This window comes from Carassius carassius, chromosome 7 (assembly GCF_963082965.1).
Source record: "Carassius carassius chromosome 7, fCarCar2.1, whole genome shotgun sequence".
Taxonomy (NCBI): Eukaryota; Metazoa; Chordata; class Actinopteri; order Cypriniformes; family Cyprinidae; genus Carassius; species Carassius carassius.
In genome coordinates this window covers 21,295,612-21,311,187 of record NC_081761.1, presented here as the reverse complement: position 1 = coordinate 21,311,187, position 15,576 = coordinate 21,295,612, and the positions used below count along the sequence as shown (strand labels likewise).

The window sequence follows — 15,576 nt, the reverse complement described above, 5'->3', positions numbered from 1 at the left end:
CAAAATGGTATAAATGCTTTCCAATCCACATGAAACTTGAAACAAAATTTGCATTTCTTGCATTTCTTTTCAATGCATTTCTAAAAACCTAAACTTTTCTTATCATGGACATTCTTTTTTTTTTTCAGTGTTTGCTAGATGTTTGTGCAAAACAGAACACAATGCCTTGGCAACATATATGTGCTATCAGCAAGTTTTCACTTTCACTATGCATGAATGATGATTGACAGATATCTGCAAGATAAGCTGTTGCAAATTTAGTGATTCCACTCAAATTAATGATTTAACAAGAAAAGTAGGTCTGTGCTTTCACATTTGAAACTGTATCTGCATTGAAAGAAGAGCTCATCTTCAGTTACATGTAATGTTTTGGGCCCACATCACAAAAACAAGTAAAACAGGTTCTCACATCTAACTGTCCATCACTTGAGCTTTTACATCACGTTTACAAACAAATAAATTTACACTCAATTTAATCTCTTAATCTTCTGTTCTCCAGAATGTATATACAATCATAGTCTACATAAATCAGAAACCTCCAAGACAGCCGTCATAAAACGGCGGAATCATTAAAGAAGGTGACAGGGCAACATGCATCATTAATAAATGTTGTTTAATTAGAGAGCCCCTCATCTCATATTCTCCTGTCGCCCGCATTGTGCTCCAGATAGTCATGTTACTGCAAATTCAGCACTTTCCTTCAGCCACACACACATACACAGACACTGAGAACTGCCCTTTGTAATTACAAGTACATATTATGATATTAGTGTGAATGATTTATTATCAGCATAAACAGAATTGCCGTGTTAATATTCGCTGCATCACATTTGATGAGGATAATGAATCTCCTGCATAATTCATCAAATCAATTGGCTCTTCCATTAGTGAGAGATGTCTTTATACTCCAGCCAACTGATTCGAATCGGTTTCTGTGTTTTATACCCAGTGGTTAGAGAAAAGATTACGAAGAAAAAGGTGGTTTGTCCTAGATCACTCACAGAGGAAAGACTCTATCAGACAGAAAGCGTTTTTTTTTTTTTTTTTTTTTTTTTTGCTGACTGTGCCATCTGAATTAAGCTCTTACTGCAAACTGGAAAATTAACATGTTCCACTGGGCTCCAGGCTAGATTCACATTAGAAGAGCGGTATATCAGACACAGTATTTAGTGAAAGGCTGAATAAAGGCATGTGGGACAGCATTTCATAGTTTGCTATAATTACTTTTTGCTGCAATGTTGGATTTAATGTAATAATATTTCAGTTATACAGTAGCAAAAAGTAATTATTCAAAGTTTAATGCAATATGATATAGATATAATACTATGAAACACACTACTGTTTAAACATTTGGGGTCAAGATATTTTAGGTTAAAATGAAAGATAGAGCTATGTGTCATCAGCATAGCAATGGTATGAGAATCCATGTGCCTGTATAATAATAATAATAATAATTCATTACATTTATATAGCGCTTTTCTAGGCACTCAAAGCGCTTACATTGTCAGGGGGTATCTCCTCATCCACCACCAGTGTGCAGCATCCACCTGGATGATGCGACGGCAGCCATAGTGCGCCAGAACGCCCACCACACACCAGCTTACTGGTGGAGAGGAGACAGAGTGATGAAGCCAATCAGTGGATATGGGGATTGTTAAGGAGGCCATGATGGTCCGAGGCCAATGGGCGAATTTAGCCAGGATGCCGAGGTCACACCTCTACTCTTTTCGAAAGACATCCTGGGATTTTTACTGACCATAGAGACTCAGGATCTCGGTTTAACGTCTCATCCGAAGGACGGTGCTTGTTGACACTATAGTGTCCCCTTCACTACACTGGGGCACTAGGACCCACACAGACCACAGGGTGAGCACCCCCTGCCGGCCTCACTAGCACCTCTTCCAGCAGCAACCTAGTTTTCTCAGGAGTACTCCCATCCAGGTACTGACCAGGCTCAACCCTGCTTAGCTTCAGTGGGAAACCGGTCTTGGGCTCCAGGGTGATATGGCTGCCGACATATGTATGATGGGACCCTGTGATTTTGTGTATATGGAGAATAGGAGGGGTCCAAGAACTGATCCCTGAGGAACTCCAGTGACAAGTTGATGTGCTTTGGATACCTCCCTTCCCCAAGCCACCCTGAAAGACCTATCAGTAAGATATGATTCAAACCAGCGAAGTGGAATCCCTGTGATGCCCAGTGATGAGAGGGCAGTCAGAAAGATCTGATGATTGACAGTGTCAAAAGTAGCAGATAGATCCAGCAAAATGTACTTGAGAGAGCAGTCGTTGTCGTAAAGATTCTGCGATCGGCGGCGATCGAACTGAAGTTCCTGATAAACTGCCGGTAGAAACCCCAGAAAATGTTGTAACTCTTTCACTGTCTGAGGTTGTGGCCACTCCAACACTGCCTTGACCTTGATGCATCCAGAGAACCGGCCCCCCAACCTTGTGGAAGACTCCGGCGTCGCCTGCTTCCTCGCATCAGGAGCCGCTTGCAGGGGGAGGGCTCTGTTACAGAAGAAGCTCCCGTCTCCTCCGCACCACCAGAGGGAACTGTCCCCTGAATATTAGCAATCTCTCGTTCTGACACCATTTCCTATCATCCCTCCTACCTGGGACTGGTTAAACTACAACGCCTGAGTATAACTCCCGCCTGATCACGCATCTGCACCTGCACCTGCACCTCATTTACTGACTCACATAAGTCACACCACTGCACAGACTCCTTGGAGTAAAAGTCTTGATTTGCCCTGGCTATCATTTTCGAGGTGTTATAGCCGTGTTTTGTTTCTTGTGTTTCTGACCCTGGTCTGTTTCTCGATTCTCTGATTGTTCTCTGCCTGCCCCGACTTGAATTGTTCTCTTGGACTCTGCTTGTAAACTACTTGCCCTGATCTCTTGCCTAGTTTATGATTCTGTCTCTGCCTGATCTTCATTTTCCTGCCTTGCCGGTATTTGACCCTGTATTGTCTGACTACTCTCAATAAAGCTGCAAATGGATCTAACCCCTTTTCATGTGTCACAACAATATTAGACTGATTTCTGAAGGATCATGTTACATTTATGACTGGAATGATGGCAGTTTTGCATCACAGGAATAAAGAACATAACACAGCATATTACAAAACTGTCATAATATTTCAAATTTTTACTGTATTTCTGGTCAAATAAATGCAGCCTTTTCTTAAGATACTTCTTTAAAAACATTTTAAAAATCTTTTAAAAACCATTTCCAAATTTTTTAACAGTAGTGTACATTCCTATTAGTTAATGTTCTTATTTATTTTTTCCATATTTGCTTTTCTCAGCACTCATCCAGAAGCGGCTGAAGAAAGAGAAGAAGACCAAGAGGAAACTGCAGGAGGCTCTGGAGGTCGAGTCCAAGAGAAGAGACAAGGCCGAGCAAAACCTGCAGCGGACGGCCTGTAGTGAGAGATCACCCACTCAAAACGGTTAGAAAGCACATCACATGACCACCACCCTCAACTGTAAGTGTGTGTCTAGAAAAATAAAGGATTTAAAAGCATCTGGGTTATTATTGGATATGTAGCCAGATTAATGGTTGTTCAATGACAACTGGTACTGAATCAGTAGATTTTTTTTGATTAAACTGATATATTAAATCTACTCGAAACCTTTACCTAATAGTTAAAAAAGTGAGAAAAATTTTGGCTGAACAACTTTTAACACTATTTTTTATTTCTATCGGACTACAACAGTGATTAGTCAAATGTTATATATATTTGTTTAATAATTTTTCAAATTTGTTTGCTGTATTCTTTTTGCTGTTTTTATTTTTATTTTCTAAAATTTTTGATTCACCCAAAAATGAAAATTAGCCTGTCTCTAGGGTGTTTTACTCACGCTCGAGACATCTTAGGTGTATATGACTTTCTTTCTTCAGACGAATCCAATCAGAGTTATTTAAAAAAAATTATTCTTGCTCTTCTAAGCTCTATCATTGCAGTCGGTGGGTAATATTTTTCAACAGTCCACAGGATGTCAAATAAAGTGCACACATCTGTAATGAAAAGTGCCTTTACACCGCTCCGGGGGGTGAATAAAGGCTTCCTGTAGCGAATCCATACATTTTTTTAACAAAAATATACATATTTGACAAATATAAATTATACGCAAATATAAATATCTATCCATATTTAAATATCCATATTGTCATATGTGCAAGCCATTCTGGTGGATGACGTAGGACATCGGCGTTTCATGATTAGTGACAAATGCAGAGAGAGAACAAAACAAAATGCCGGTCATGAATTCGAAACAAAAAATGAGGATTTGTAAAGAAAAATGTCGGAGGATTTCAATATTCGATACAGAAGACCGGACCAACACCGCCAGGCACAAGCATGAGCCTCACGGACCCCTTTCAAGATCAGGTTAATGCACTCCGAGGGACACTCACGGCTACAACTGCATCCCCAACACCATCGAGCACTTCCGTCAACGATGCCAGCACTTCCTCACCTTCCGTTCACGCCAGTCCAATGGCCCGGCCAGCGCCCTACTCTGGTGCGGCGGAGGAATGCAGTTGTTTCCTCCTACAATGCTCACACTTGTACCCCACTGAGAGATCTAAGGTAGCCTTTGTAATTTCTCAACTGCAAGGTAAAGCACTACTGTGGGCAGATTCAATATGGACTGAAAATAACCCAGTTATCCAGTCTTATTCCAGCTTCATCGACCATTTCCGTGAAGTTTTCGGCAGACCAGCTTGGGACTCTTCCATTGGTGAGAAGCTGTATAATCTCAAACAGAGGAAAATGTCCGTCAATGAATATGCCCTTCAGTTTAGGACTCTAGCGGCCTCCAGTGGATGGAATGAACAGGCTTTACTGACTACCTACCGTCAGGGATTGGAACTTCGAGTGCGGTTGCATCTCGCTGCATACGAGGACACCATCGGGCTAGAATGATTCATCCAGCTGTCCATCCGCTTCGCCACTCGTATGCAGTCGTGCCTCGAAGAGCACCAGGGCCAGGCGTATTCCTCTACGCCACTCTACCCACCAGAGGCCGTCAGCTCCCCAGAACCAGCCAGTGAACCCATGCTACTAGACTCCTATCATCTCTCTATGGCTATGGAGGAATCCACCGCTGACGTGATTCTAGGGCGCCCGTGGTTAGAGCAGCACAACCCCGTAATCTCCTGGAAGACGGGCAAAGTCCTGAAGTGGGGTGACGCCTGTTTCAAGAGCTGCATCTCAGGTTATCCAGTTCCAGCCACACCTTCCCCTGAACCTCTTCCAGTCTGTTCCACATCAATAGAGAGCCCAGTGGAAAACCAATCCATCGCCATCCCTCACTGCTACACCCCCTTCAGTGACGTCTTCTGCCCCAAACGGGCCTCCAAGCTGCCTCCACACCGGTCGTGGGACTGTGCAATCGATCTGCTGCCGGGTGAACCAGTGCCTAAAGGAAGGATATACCCCCTATCCATTCCTGAGCAGAAGGCCATGGAGGAGTACATCAAGGAGGCGCTGGCTCAGGGTTATATTCGTCCATCGACCTCCCCTGCTGCTTCGAGTTTCTTCTTTGTGGAGAAAAACGATGAAGGTTTAAGAACATGCATTGATTATCGGGCTCTCAACAATATAACGGTGAAGTTCAGGTACCCACTTCCCCTCGTCCCAGCTGCCTTGGAACATCTCAGTGGTGCCACTGTGTTCACCAAGTTGGACCTCCGCAGCGCCTACAACCTCATCCGGATACGAGAGGGGGACGAGTGGAAGACCGCCTTCATAACCCCTACAGGCCACTATGAATACTGCGTGATGCCGTATGGACTTGTTAACGCCCCCTCAGTATTCCAGGACTTCATCCACAAGGTGCTCCGGGAGTTCCTCCATAAGTTCGTCCTAGTCTACATTGATGATATCCTCACCTACTCCCGGAGCCTGGCAGAACATCAACACCACGTTGCGGAGGTCCTGCAACGCCTGAGGGCCTACCAACTGTATCTCAAGGCCGAAAAGTGCTCTTTCCATCAGCCCTCAGTGCAGTTCCTTGGATACAACATCAGCAGCAGTGGCATCCGGATGGACGAGGGGAAGGTAAATGCCGTCAGAGATTGGCCCACTCCAACCACCATCAAGTAGTTACAGCAGTTCCTTGGCTTTGCCAACTTCTATAGACGGTTTATACAAAACTTCAGTACCATTACCAGCCCTCTCACCAGTCTCCTCCGTAACAAACCCAAATCTCTCTCCTGGACTCCTGCAGAGGCCTTCCACATCCTTAAGGAGGCCTTTACGACCGCCCCACTCCTGGTCCATCCCAATCCCGACCGACCCTTCGTCGTGGAATTCGACGCCTTGACAACTGTAGTGGGTCTCAGCAGCAGGGGAATCCTAGTTGCCTCCACCCATGCGCCTTCTTCTCCCGGAAACTCAACCCGGCGGAGGTCAACTATGATATCGGAACTGTTGGCCAACAAACTGGCCAACAGAATCGCGAGAATCCCGAAACTCCGGAAACCATTCTTCCAGAAAGAGTCATCGTCTCTCCTATTACCTGGTCCGCTGAGACCCTTCCTCCTACCAAGCCTACCACCAACACCCCTGCCGGGTTGCCCACCGGAACTTCAGTATATTCCCAGGACACGGCGCACTCCACTCATACACTCCGCTCACACATCGCTTGGCAATGAAACCCTCTCGTTGCTGAAGGAATGCTTCTGGTGGCCCAATATGGCCTCGGATGTCAGGAGGTACGTGAATGGATGTACAAGCTGTGCCATATCCAAAAGCCCTCGCCATCTTCCATCAGGCAAGCTCCATCCTCTGCCCGTTCCCAATCGCCCGTGGTCACACCTAGGGTTGGACTTCATAACCGATCTTCCTCCTTCAGATAACAAAACCTGCATTCTTGTCATAGTGGATAGATTTTCTAAATCCTGTCGTCTTCTTCCTTTGAAGGGTCTGCCCACGGCCATGGAAATGGCTGAACTGTTATTTAATCATGTCTTCAGGTACTTCGGCATCCCAGAGGATATCGTCTCGGACCGAGGCCCCCAGTTCATCTCCCGGGTATGGAAGGCTTTCCACTCACTCCTAGGTGTGGCCATCAGCCTGTCCTCCGGGTACCATCCCCGGGCAGACGGAGAGGAAGGTTCAGGAGATTGGATGCTTCCTCCGTACCTTCTGTCACGGCCACCAGAACTCCTGGAACCAGTTCCTTGGGTGGGTCAGCTACCAGCCACCTCTATTCCCCTGGTCAGGTGAACCCTCGGATGTCCCCGCCATCGACTACTGGTTCCGGGAGAGGGGTCTGGGACGCGGCACACCACCAACTCCAGCGGCTTTACGCAGACGTAGAACGACAGCCGACCTTCGCCGATCAGAGACCCCAACGTACCAACCTGGTCAGAAGGTCTGGCTGTCAACCCGGGACATCCGCCTGCGTCTGCCCTGCCGCAAGCTAAGTCCCAGATTCATTGGCCCATTCATCATCATCCAGCAGATCAATCCGGTCACGTACAAACTCCAGTTACCCCCTGAATACCGGATTCACCTCACATTCCATGTGTCTCTCCTTAAACCTCACCATCCTTCTGTCTCTCCCTCCACAGAACCTGGCGAAACGGAAGCCCCCCCTCCACTCCTCCTAGACGACGGCGCAGTCTATGCAGTGAGTGACATCCTGGACTCCCGGCGGCGTGGTGGACAACTGAAATATCTAGAGGACTGGGAAGGATACGGTCCAGAGGAACGTTCCTGGGTCCCACGCAACGACATCCTGGATCCTAACTTACTCGACACCTTCCACTCCAATCATCCTGACCGACCAGAAGAGGGCGTCCACCACGTCGTCGGGGTCCTCGGCCCTCAGGAGCGGGCCTTGGGGAGGGGGGTACTGTTACAAACATGCCAGGTTCCACCTCCACGCAATCACTACGCACGCCCTCACCGGAATACTAAGCACATCCACCTGATCCTCATCACCACCCAATCACCTCAGCACCATAAAAACCACACACATGCACTCAATCGATATCCGGTCTCGTTCGCGACAAGGCCTTACCTTTATGCTAACTCTAAGGACTAACTCTTCTTCTACTTACCTCTCTCCAGCGGTTCTCCAAAGATCCAGATCCCCAGTGTGCGTGTGTGTGGTTCACCTTCCTCCTCTGACGTCTTCACCCAGCCTGCACAGATCCATCCCTCACTCCACCCTACACTACCTGCTCCTCTGCTTGTGTCTGTTCAATAAACCATTCTGTCTGTTACTCCTCAGCCTCTGTCTGTTACTCCTCAGCCTCCCGGGTGATCCGTAACAAATATAAGCCAAAAGGAGACTGGTTTCCTTTGCTAAAGTAAGGAAACTTTGCTTCTTTGCTTTTGTTGTCAACAAACTCGTGAGACTAGAATATCTAAGAGGTGCACAAGCGACACATACGTCCTGCATCATCTGCCAAAACTGCTTGCATGTATGTCAGTCACCAGAAGTGAGGAAAAAAAGTGTTTATTACATTTGAAATATGGATATTTTTCTTACAAAAACACATAAATTTGCTACAGGAGGCCTTTATTCATGCCCCGGATCTGTGTGAGGCACGTCTTTATATGGATGTGCGCACTTTATTTGACGTCTTGTGGACTGTTGAAAAAAAAGCATCCCCCTACTGCTGTGATAGAGCTTAAAAAAGCAAGGATCATTTTTATAATAACTTCTGTTGGATTTGTCTGAAAGAAGAAAGTCATATACACCTATTGGGTAGAGTACCCAAAAACTTTACTCAAGTAAAAGTAAAAGTACTTACAGAAATATTTACTCGAGTAAAAGTAAAAGTACTATTCTGAATAGTTACTTGAGTAAGAGTAAAAAAGTATTGGATAAAAAAAACTACTCAGGTAGTTACTAGTTACTCTGGATCGTATACTGTATATCTGTAGTCTATTTGTATTTAGATATATAGATAAAATGTATGTAATTTATGTGTATATAAATATATATGTCATCAGCCTTTACTCCAGTCTTCAGTGTCACATAATCCTTCAGAAATCATTCCAATATGTTGATCTAATATCAATGATGTTCTTTTCAGCTTTTCATTCATCAAATAATCCTAAACAAAATGTCACAGGTTCCAAAAAAATATTAAGCGCTTAACTGTTTCCAGCACTGGTAATAAATCAATATATTAGAATTATTTTTTGAAGGATCATGACACTGAAAACTGGAGTAACAGCTGATGAAAAATCTGATTTGCATCACTGAAATAAATTATATCTTAAAGTATGTATTATATATGTATAAATAACCTCTGACACAGAGAAGAGTGAAAACTCCTCATAAGACATCTCCCCTTCATAGATTATGCTAGAAAATATGCGTTGGTCAAAGTAGCCTAATAATGTAATCTATTAACTATGCATAAAAACCTGTCTGTTTACTTAAGTAGTAAATATGGGTGTCATGCCATAACATATTTTTAATACGACTGACTTTATATTAAATGTGAATTTAACATGTTATATAAAAACAGCTACTAATCTTTCATTGTACAGAAAAAGAGCAAATAACATTTACATTATCAAAGAACATTTTCACTGACAGTTCAATCACTCTCAAAAACTCCCATTAGAATCACTGAACACTGTGAAATCAATATCTTATTTACAGATTCGTACACACATCTGCACTTTGTTGTTTCTGATGAGAGGATTCACCAGAAAGCGGTATTCAGTCAGCGAGCAAGTGATTGAAGCACCGGCATTTCAGCTATGACTCATCGGAAACACCTTTGATTGATTAACAAACCAATTCATTGGTTTGCCAACTGGTTTGATCAAGCCTTTGAACAGAATTGACTCAAAATAATGAATCATTCGCAAATGGGCATCGCCCAGAGAATAGTAGATGGCGCGTTTGCAATAAATTTAACCATTTATAACTTTTATTGCATTAAGATAAAGTAATGAGAGGAGCGTCGCCCACAGTAAAGAAGTAAAAGTACAGATTTTTCCCCAGAAATTTACTAAAGTAAAAGTACCCATCTTTAAATATACTCCAAAAGTATTAGTTACCCAAAACATTTACTCAATTAAATGTAACGAAGTTGATGTAACTCGTTACTACACACCTCTGCTTGAGGGTGAGTAAAACACAGGCTAAGTTTCATTTTTGGGTGAACTAACCCTTTAAACTTATTTAGGCTGGTATAAGGATTGTATTAAAAATGATTTCAGTTCAATTTGATGAACATAATAAATTGATGTACAAAATGTAAACAAATATTTTTTATAAATTTTCTATTAGTGTGACTCAAACCAGTAATGGAGTAGTTTGTAAAACAGAGGACAGCTCAGGGATAAGTTGCAGATTTCAAAACAACTTAAATTTGTAGATAAATATGAAAAAATAATTATAAATTACATAAACGGCACAAAAGTTATAAGGAAAGCCATGTGATGTATGGTTACCATTTTGTTAAATAGATACCAGTATTATACACTTTAAAATGTGTCTTATTGGTATTTGAAGACAGACACATGAATAAAGTCAAAGCAACAAATAATCCATAACCTTACTGATAACTCTTTTCATGTTAACAGACCCTCCTCAACAGGAAATTGAGACAAACCATAACAGCAGCAAAACTGACACTGACAGAACAATACAAGGTACTGATGTCTAAATGGATATTTAATCTTTTCATATTGTGTCGTATTGTTTCTTCACGGATCTATATTTAAATATGTTTTCCCCTGTAACCTTCAAAGTCTTGAAAGAAATGATCGCAGATGGATACCATAATGAATACAATCTATCCTATCTATGGTGTCCATTATGGTATCTATTATTTTCTTATGTTTGACAATGTATATGATAATGTAAACAGAGCCCTGATGATGTACCACAAGCCTTTGCTAGAATATTAAACATTTAAAAACATTGAGAGTGAAATTAAATGAAATGACACTGATGCAAAATTAAAAAAAAGAAGGAAAGAAAGGATAAAGACAAAAAAGGGGAACAGTAATTAATGGGTCCCTTAATTGTCCTCATGAAATATTTGCATGGGCATAATTTACATAATCTACAAGTAGTAATTAATCTTTCAAAGAGCTTGCTTTCTCTTTTCGTCTTGGTTGAGAGGAAAGAAAGGATAGGGCTCGTTTTGTGTCTTTGACATTTATTAAAATACTGCATCTTCTCCATCTCCACACACGTTAGAACATTATGGATTTGTCCGTTCATTATACGCTGCTTGTGACATCAGTCAAGCTTCATTCATACCATTTATTTTTCTCCACAGATGGAAGACTCTTTCTAAAGTCTACAATGATGTACTGAAGAATGAAGACGAAGAGTAAATGCATTCATACTGTATAGAGGAGACTGTAGTCAATTGCCTGGTAAATAACATCTGCAATTCTGCTGGAGGACTGATGGAAGACAATGAAGCAATTTCATAGGCTGATGTCAGTGTGTTGCAGCACAAGGACTTGACAAGATTATTATGGCCACTGAAAGTCAGCATTCAGTAGAATGAAGCGTGAGTCACCTATCCTCATGAGATGGCCGAGAAGAAAATGCTATCACAACACACACCTGGATGAATAACCAGGTTTCCAGGAGACTTTTCGCAACACTGAGAAATTAAAAGCATTTTATAAAGCATTTCAATCTGCCTGACTACACTGACAGATTAAATATTCAAATAGACTTTGCCATTTTATGCCCTTTTATTGCCCATTTTACGTCAATTTCAAAACATCATTTCATGAAGGGAGGTGTCTGAAGAGAGATTTGAATTTATTTAGTTATTTATCAAATATAGACACTGCATTTAAATACGTATTGTGTATCTGTCTGTTATTTTGGAAAAAGAAGGTATAGCTGGCCAGATTTAATTTTTTTTGTCATTGTTGTATTTGGGATCATAGCAGATTTGTCTCAAAATTCATCAAATATGTATGTAAAAGTGTAGATATGCTACTGTGCATTGTATGCTGTAGACCTAGGAAATCAATACAAACATTTTTAATAAGATTTCTTGTATCTAAGTTATTTTTTGTTCAGTTGCCTTTTATTATCTTGCTCGACATGGAGAGCATGCTGGCATGTCGTTACTTCTGTCCTGTCCATCTGGAATACAATAAAGTTTTTCCCACATGCTTTACAAGGGAGATATTGACTGATACTTGTTATGTGGGATGTATTTGTGAAGTCATCAAACACAAATACCCTGCCACTCTTCTTTTTTTTTTTACTTCCAAGACACAGTGACATATTTCTTTGTTTTGTAATTTTACTGTATTTTATTATTATTTTATATTAGTTTATTTTGCAACATGCACAGAAAGACACTCTTGTTCCCTTTTATCAATGTATAAATGTTTTTTACTTCCAAGGCATAAAGACATATTACTTTGTTTTGTAATTTTACTGTATTTTATTATTTTTGTTTTATTCTTATTTTACTTGCAAGACAGAAAGACACTCAACAATGGTAAAAAAAAAATTGCAGTGCTGCTTTATTTAACTTGAAAGCCATTTATTTTATTTGACCTGACATTTATTTTTTATTTTTACTTTCAAAACAGAAAGATACTCTTGTTCTTGTGCTTTTGTAAAAGTTTGCTGTGCTTTTTCATTTAATTTTATTTTTACTTTTATTTTATGTAACTTCCCAGACAGAAAGCCATACGGACAGACACTTTCTCTTTTCTCAAGAGTGCATGTACAAAATGTGTTGATGCAGCATTTAGCCAATCACTCAAGCTGTAGTGTTTAGAGGTATACTCTCTCTCTTTCTCACTCTGAACATAATAAGAAGCCAAGAGAGATGAATAATTGACTGATTGTTGCATTATTCAGGCCCCTATTGTGGAAAAAAGCCCAGTCTCTGGCACATTCCAGGTCTCTCTGGCATATTGAATATGAGGTTAAAGTTTCAATCAACCTTGAAAGGGAGAGGCATTTTTCATCGGCTAGCTCGTGTATCAAGTTGATGCACTCAGAGTTAGTGTACAGTTCTGTCCAGAGACTCCAGAAAATACTAGATCTACTATCCATATACTAAAATTGAAACTACACTAGAACTAAAAATGCATTATCAACATCTGGTGATTCTTAAAATTGAGTCTGGCAAGTTTGAATTTGCACATAATTGTAGTGATATGCAATCAATACTAGTTGTTTGCCCCTAAGGTTATCACTTGTATCTATTTCTATGAATCTCAGATTAATTTATGGGTCTGTTAAGAACCCCAATGACTCTAAACAAGACATATCCAGGGCCTGTTGAATGGTTCGGCACAGTCTGTAATAGATCCAGCCACGACGGAGTAGCGTAAATGTAATCTAATCAGAGAGTGCCTATTATCCATTAGCACAGACTGCGGTAGAGGTGCAGGACAAGTTATCCAAATGAGCCTTAGAGCGGGATGAGAGTCAGGCCGTGGACGTGTAATGAAAGGGCAAGAGAGTAGCGCTCAGCTTTTCAAACCTTTCACTGTCATTACTAATTCATGTTGCTCCTTCTCGCTCCTAATGAGAGAGAGTTGGGGGAAAGGGAGAATGGTGCGGGATAATGTGCCGTGAAATTGACTCATTCTCAAGAGGAGGAAAGGGAGAGGAGATCAACTTCTGATTTTAAACTGCCTTTCGAGGAAATGATGGTGCATTTAGTGATCCTGACAAAAAAAGGGGACTGTTTATTTAGTTTGGCTTTTTCTTGACAGAGAAAGAAGAAACGAAGTTAACAGGCAAAATGTACAGCACCCCCCAAAAGCATCTGGACAATTAAAAAGCACTTAAAATTGTATGAATGACTTTGCATTATCAAAATACCAAACCAGAAATATAGTACAAACAATTGAAGGAAACCACTGAAGTGTTCAGATACAAACTATTAAAGACACATTGTTCAAATTATTAGGACACTTTGTAAAATGTCAGTGCATGTTCCTGGTTAATGTGAAGAACTGCACCTGTGGTTCCTCTGCTAACATCTGTGTGAACCTGAAGATAAATGACTTCATTCATCTACTAAAACTGACCTTGGGACTGGCTGCTGAAAGGTCATTTTACAGTGAGTTTCGATTTATTAACATCATGAACTAACATTGAACAATACTTTTAGAGCATTAATCTTGATTAATGCTCATTTCTATATAACAGTTTTAACAGTGAAAGCAAAATGATCATTAATTAATTTATTATGAATGCATAAATCAAACATAAATTTAACTTTTATAAAAATGGAAATAAATCTATTTTAAATTGACAAATTAAGTCATCTTTAAACTACTTAATTTATCTTTTCAATTTAGGTGAATTAAACATCTTCTAAATTATCTTTTAACACAATACATTTTTAATGAACATTATAAATGCACAAAAAAATTACTTTGTTAATTTTTAGATCGTGATACTGATGATCCATTAATAAATGTAAAAAAAAACCTTCATTGTTACTGGTAGTGGCAAAAATGGCACAGAAAGTACAGAGAAAGATTCTAGCAGATGACACTTGATTTGATTTTTTTGTGTCATATACAATAAAATAGGTCCAAAAATAATTTTGGCGGCTGAAAGATCTAAGGTATCATTTAAACTACACATCTGAGACCTGTACATAAGTACACATATAACCTGAAATCATACATGCCAACAATATGAATATTAATTCACCCCCCCCCCCCATTCACTCATTCATTCATTCATTCATTCAGTGAATGAACTCATTCACTTGAAAATACATTGAAACACCAGGATATATGAGGAAAACTAATACATTTTAAGTGATTTCTAGACCTGAAAAAAGTCAATGAAAATTCATAAAATCTTAAACCTGACAAATACTAGACAATTCATGTATATTAGCTGGTTATAAAGAGTGGGAACTGTGAAGAACATTCAGCTCTTAAAATATCTGGAATCCTGCAACTGAATTTAGTGTCGGAGCCTTGGAGTCAAAAAGGCTGAGAACAAAACATTCAGTACCCTAACATTCAAAAGTTTGATGCATTTTAAACAATGGCCAACAACAAAGTGGTCAGAGGCCCCAGGGCCTTGAGCTCAGAGACCTGTATTCACCCGACACACAAACTGATATCGACAGGCAAACCTAAACGTGTGCCAGTGACTGTTGCCACAATGTGAAATAAATAAGGAAATGAGAAATGCTATTCATCCCAGTCCAGGAACCTCCTCAGCATAAATAGTGGCTTCTAAAATCATTATAGACAGCTCTGATGTTGTTGATGTTGTTGTGAATGTTAAACACATTTTTGTTCTTGTGAATGCGACTATAATTCTCACAACTGCTATAGTATTTCTTAGGTTTATGACAGTTTTCTGATATTTGGACATTGTATCTCACAATTAAATATCTGCAGAAAGATGATTTTGTTAAGTCAGTTTACAATGTTGTAAAAAATGAAAGGCTGAAGTTATGATCTTAGTTTTGGTTTCAGGTTTGGAATAATATGAAGGTAAGTAAATGATGACAGAATGATCTTTTTGTGAATATCCCTTAAACGCACAATTGCAGTATGTCAAATAAGAATTACAAGATTGTTTTTGTGTGGTTTCGCAGGGAAAAAT

General features: G+C 40.4%; 1 protein-coding gene across 1 annotated transcript in view; it reads left to right on the top strand.

The window, feature by feature from the left end:
* Window positions 1-12,002, top strand: part of dachc (dachshund c) — a 66,544-nt gene extending 54,542 nt beyond the window's left edge. Inside the window, exons 9-11 of the mRNA XM_059554167.1 lie at window positions 3,312-3,455; window positions 10,575-10,643; window positions 11,279-12,002. Of these exons, the coding sequence (XP_059410150.1) occupies window positions 3,312-3,455; window positions 10,575-10,643; window positions 11,279-11,316 (251 nt within the window). The 3' untranslated portion in view covers window positions 11,317-12,002. The remainder of the gene's footprint in view (window positions 1-3,311; window positions 3,456-10,574; window positions 10,644-11,278) is intronic.
* The last annotated feature ends 3,574 nt before the right edge of the window (window positions 12,003-15,576 follow it).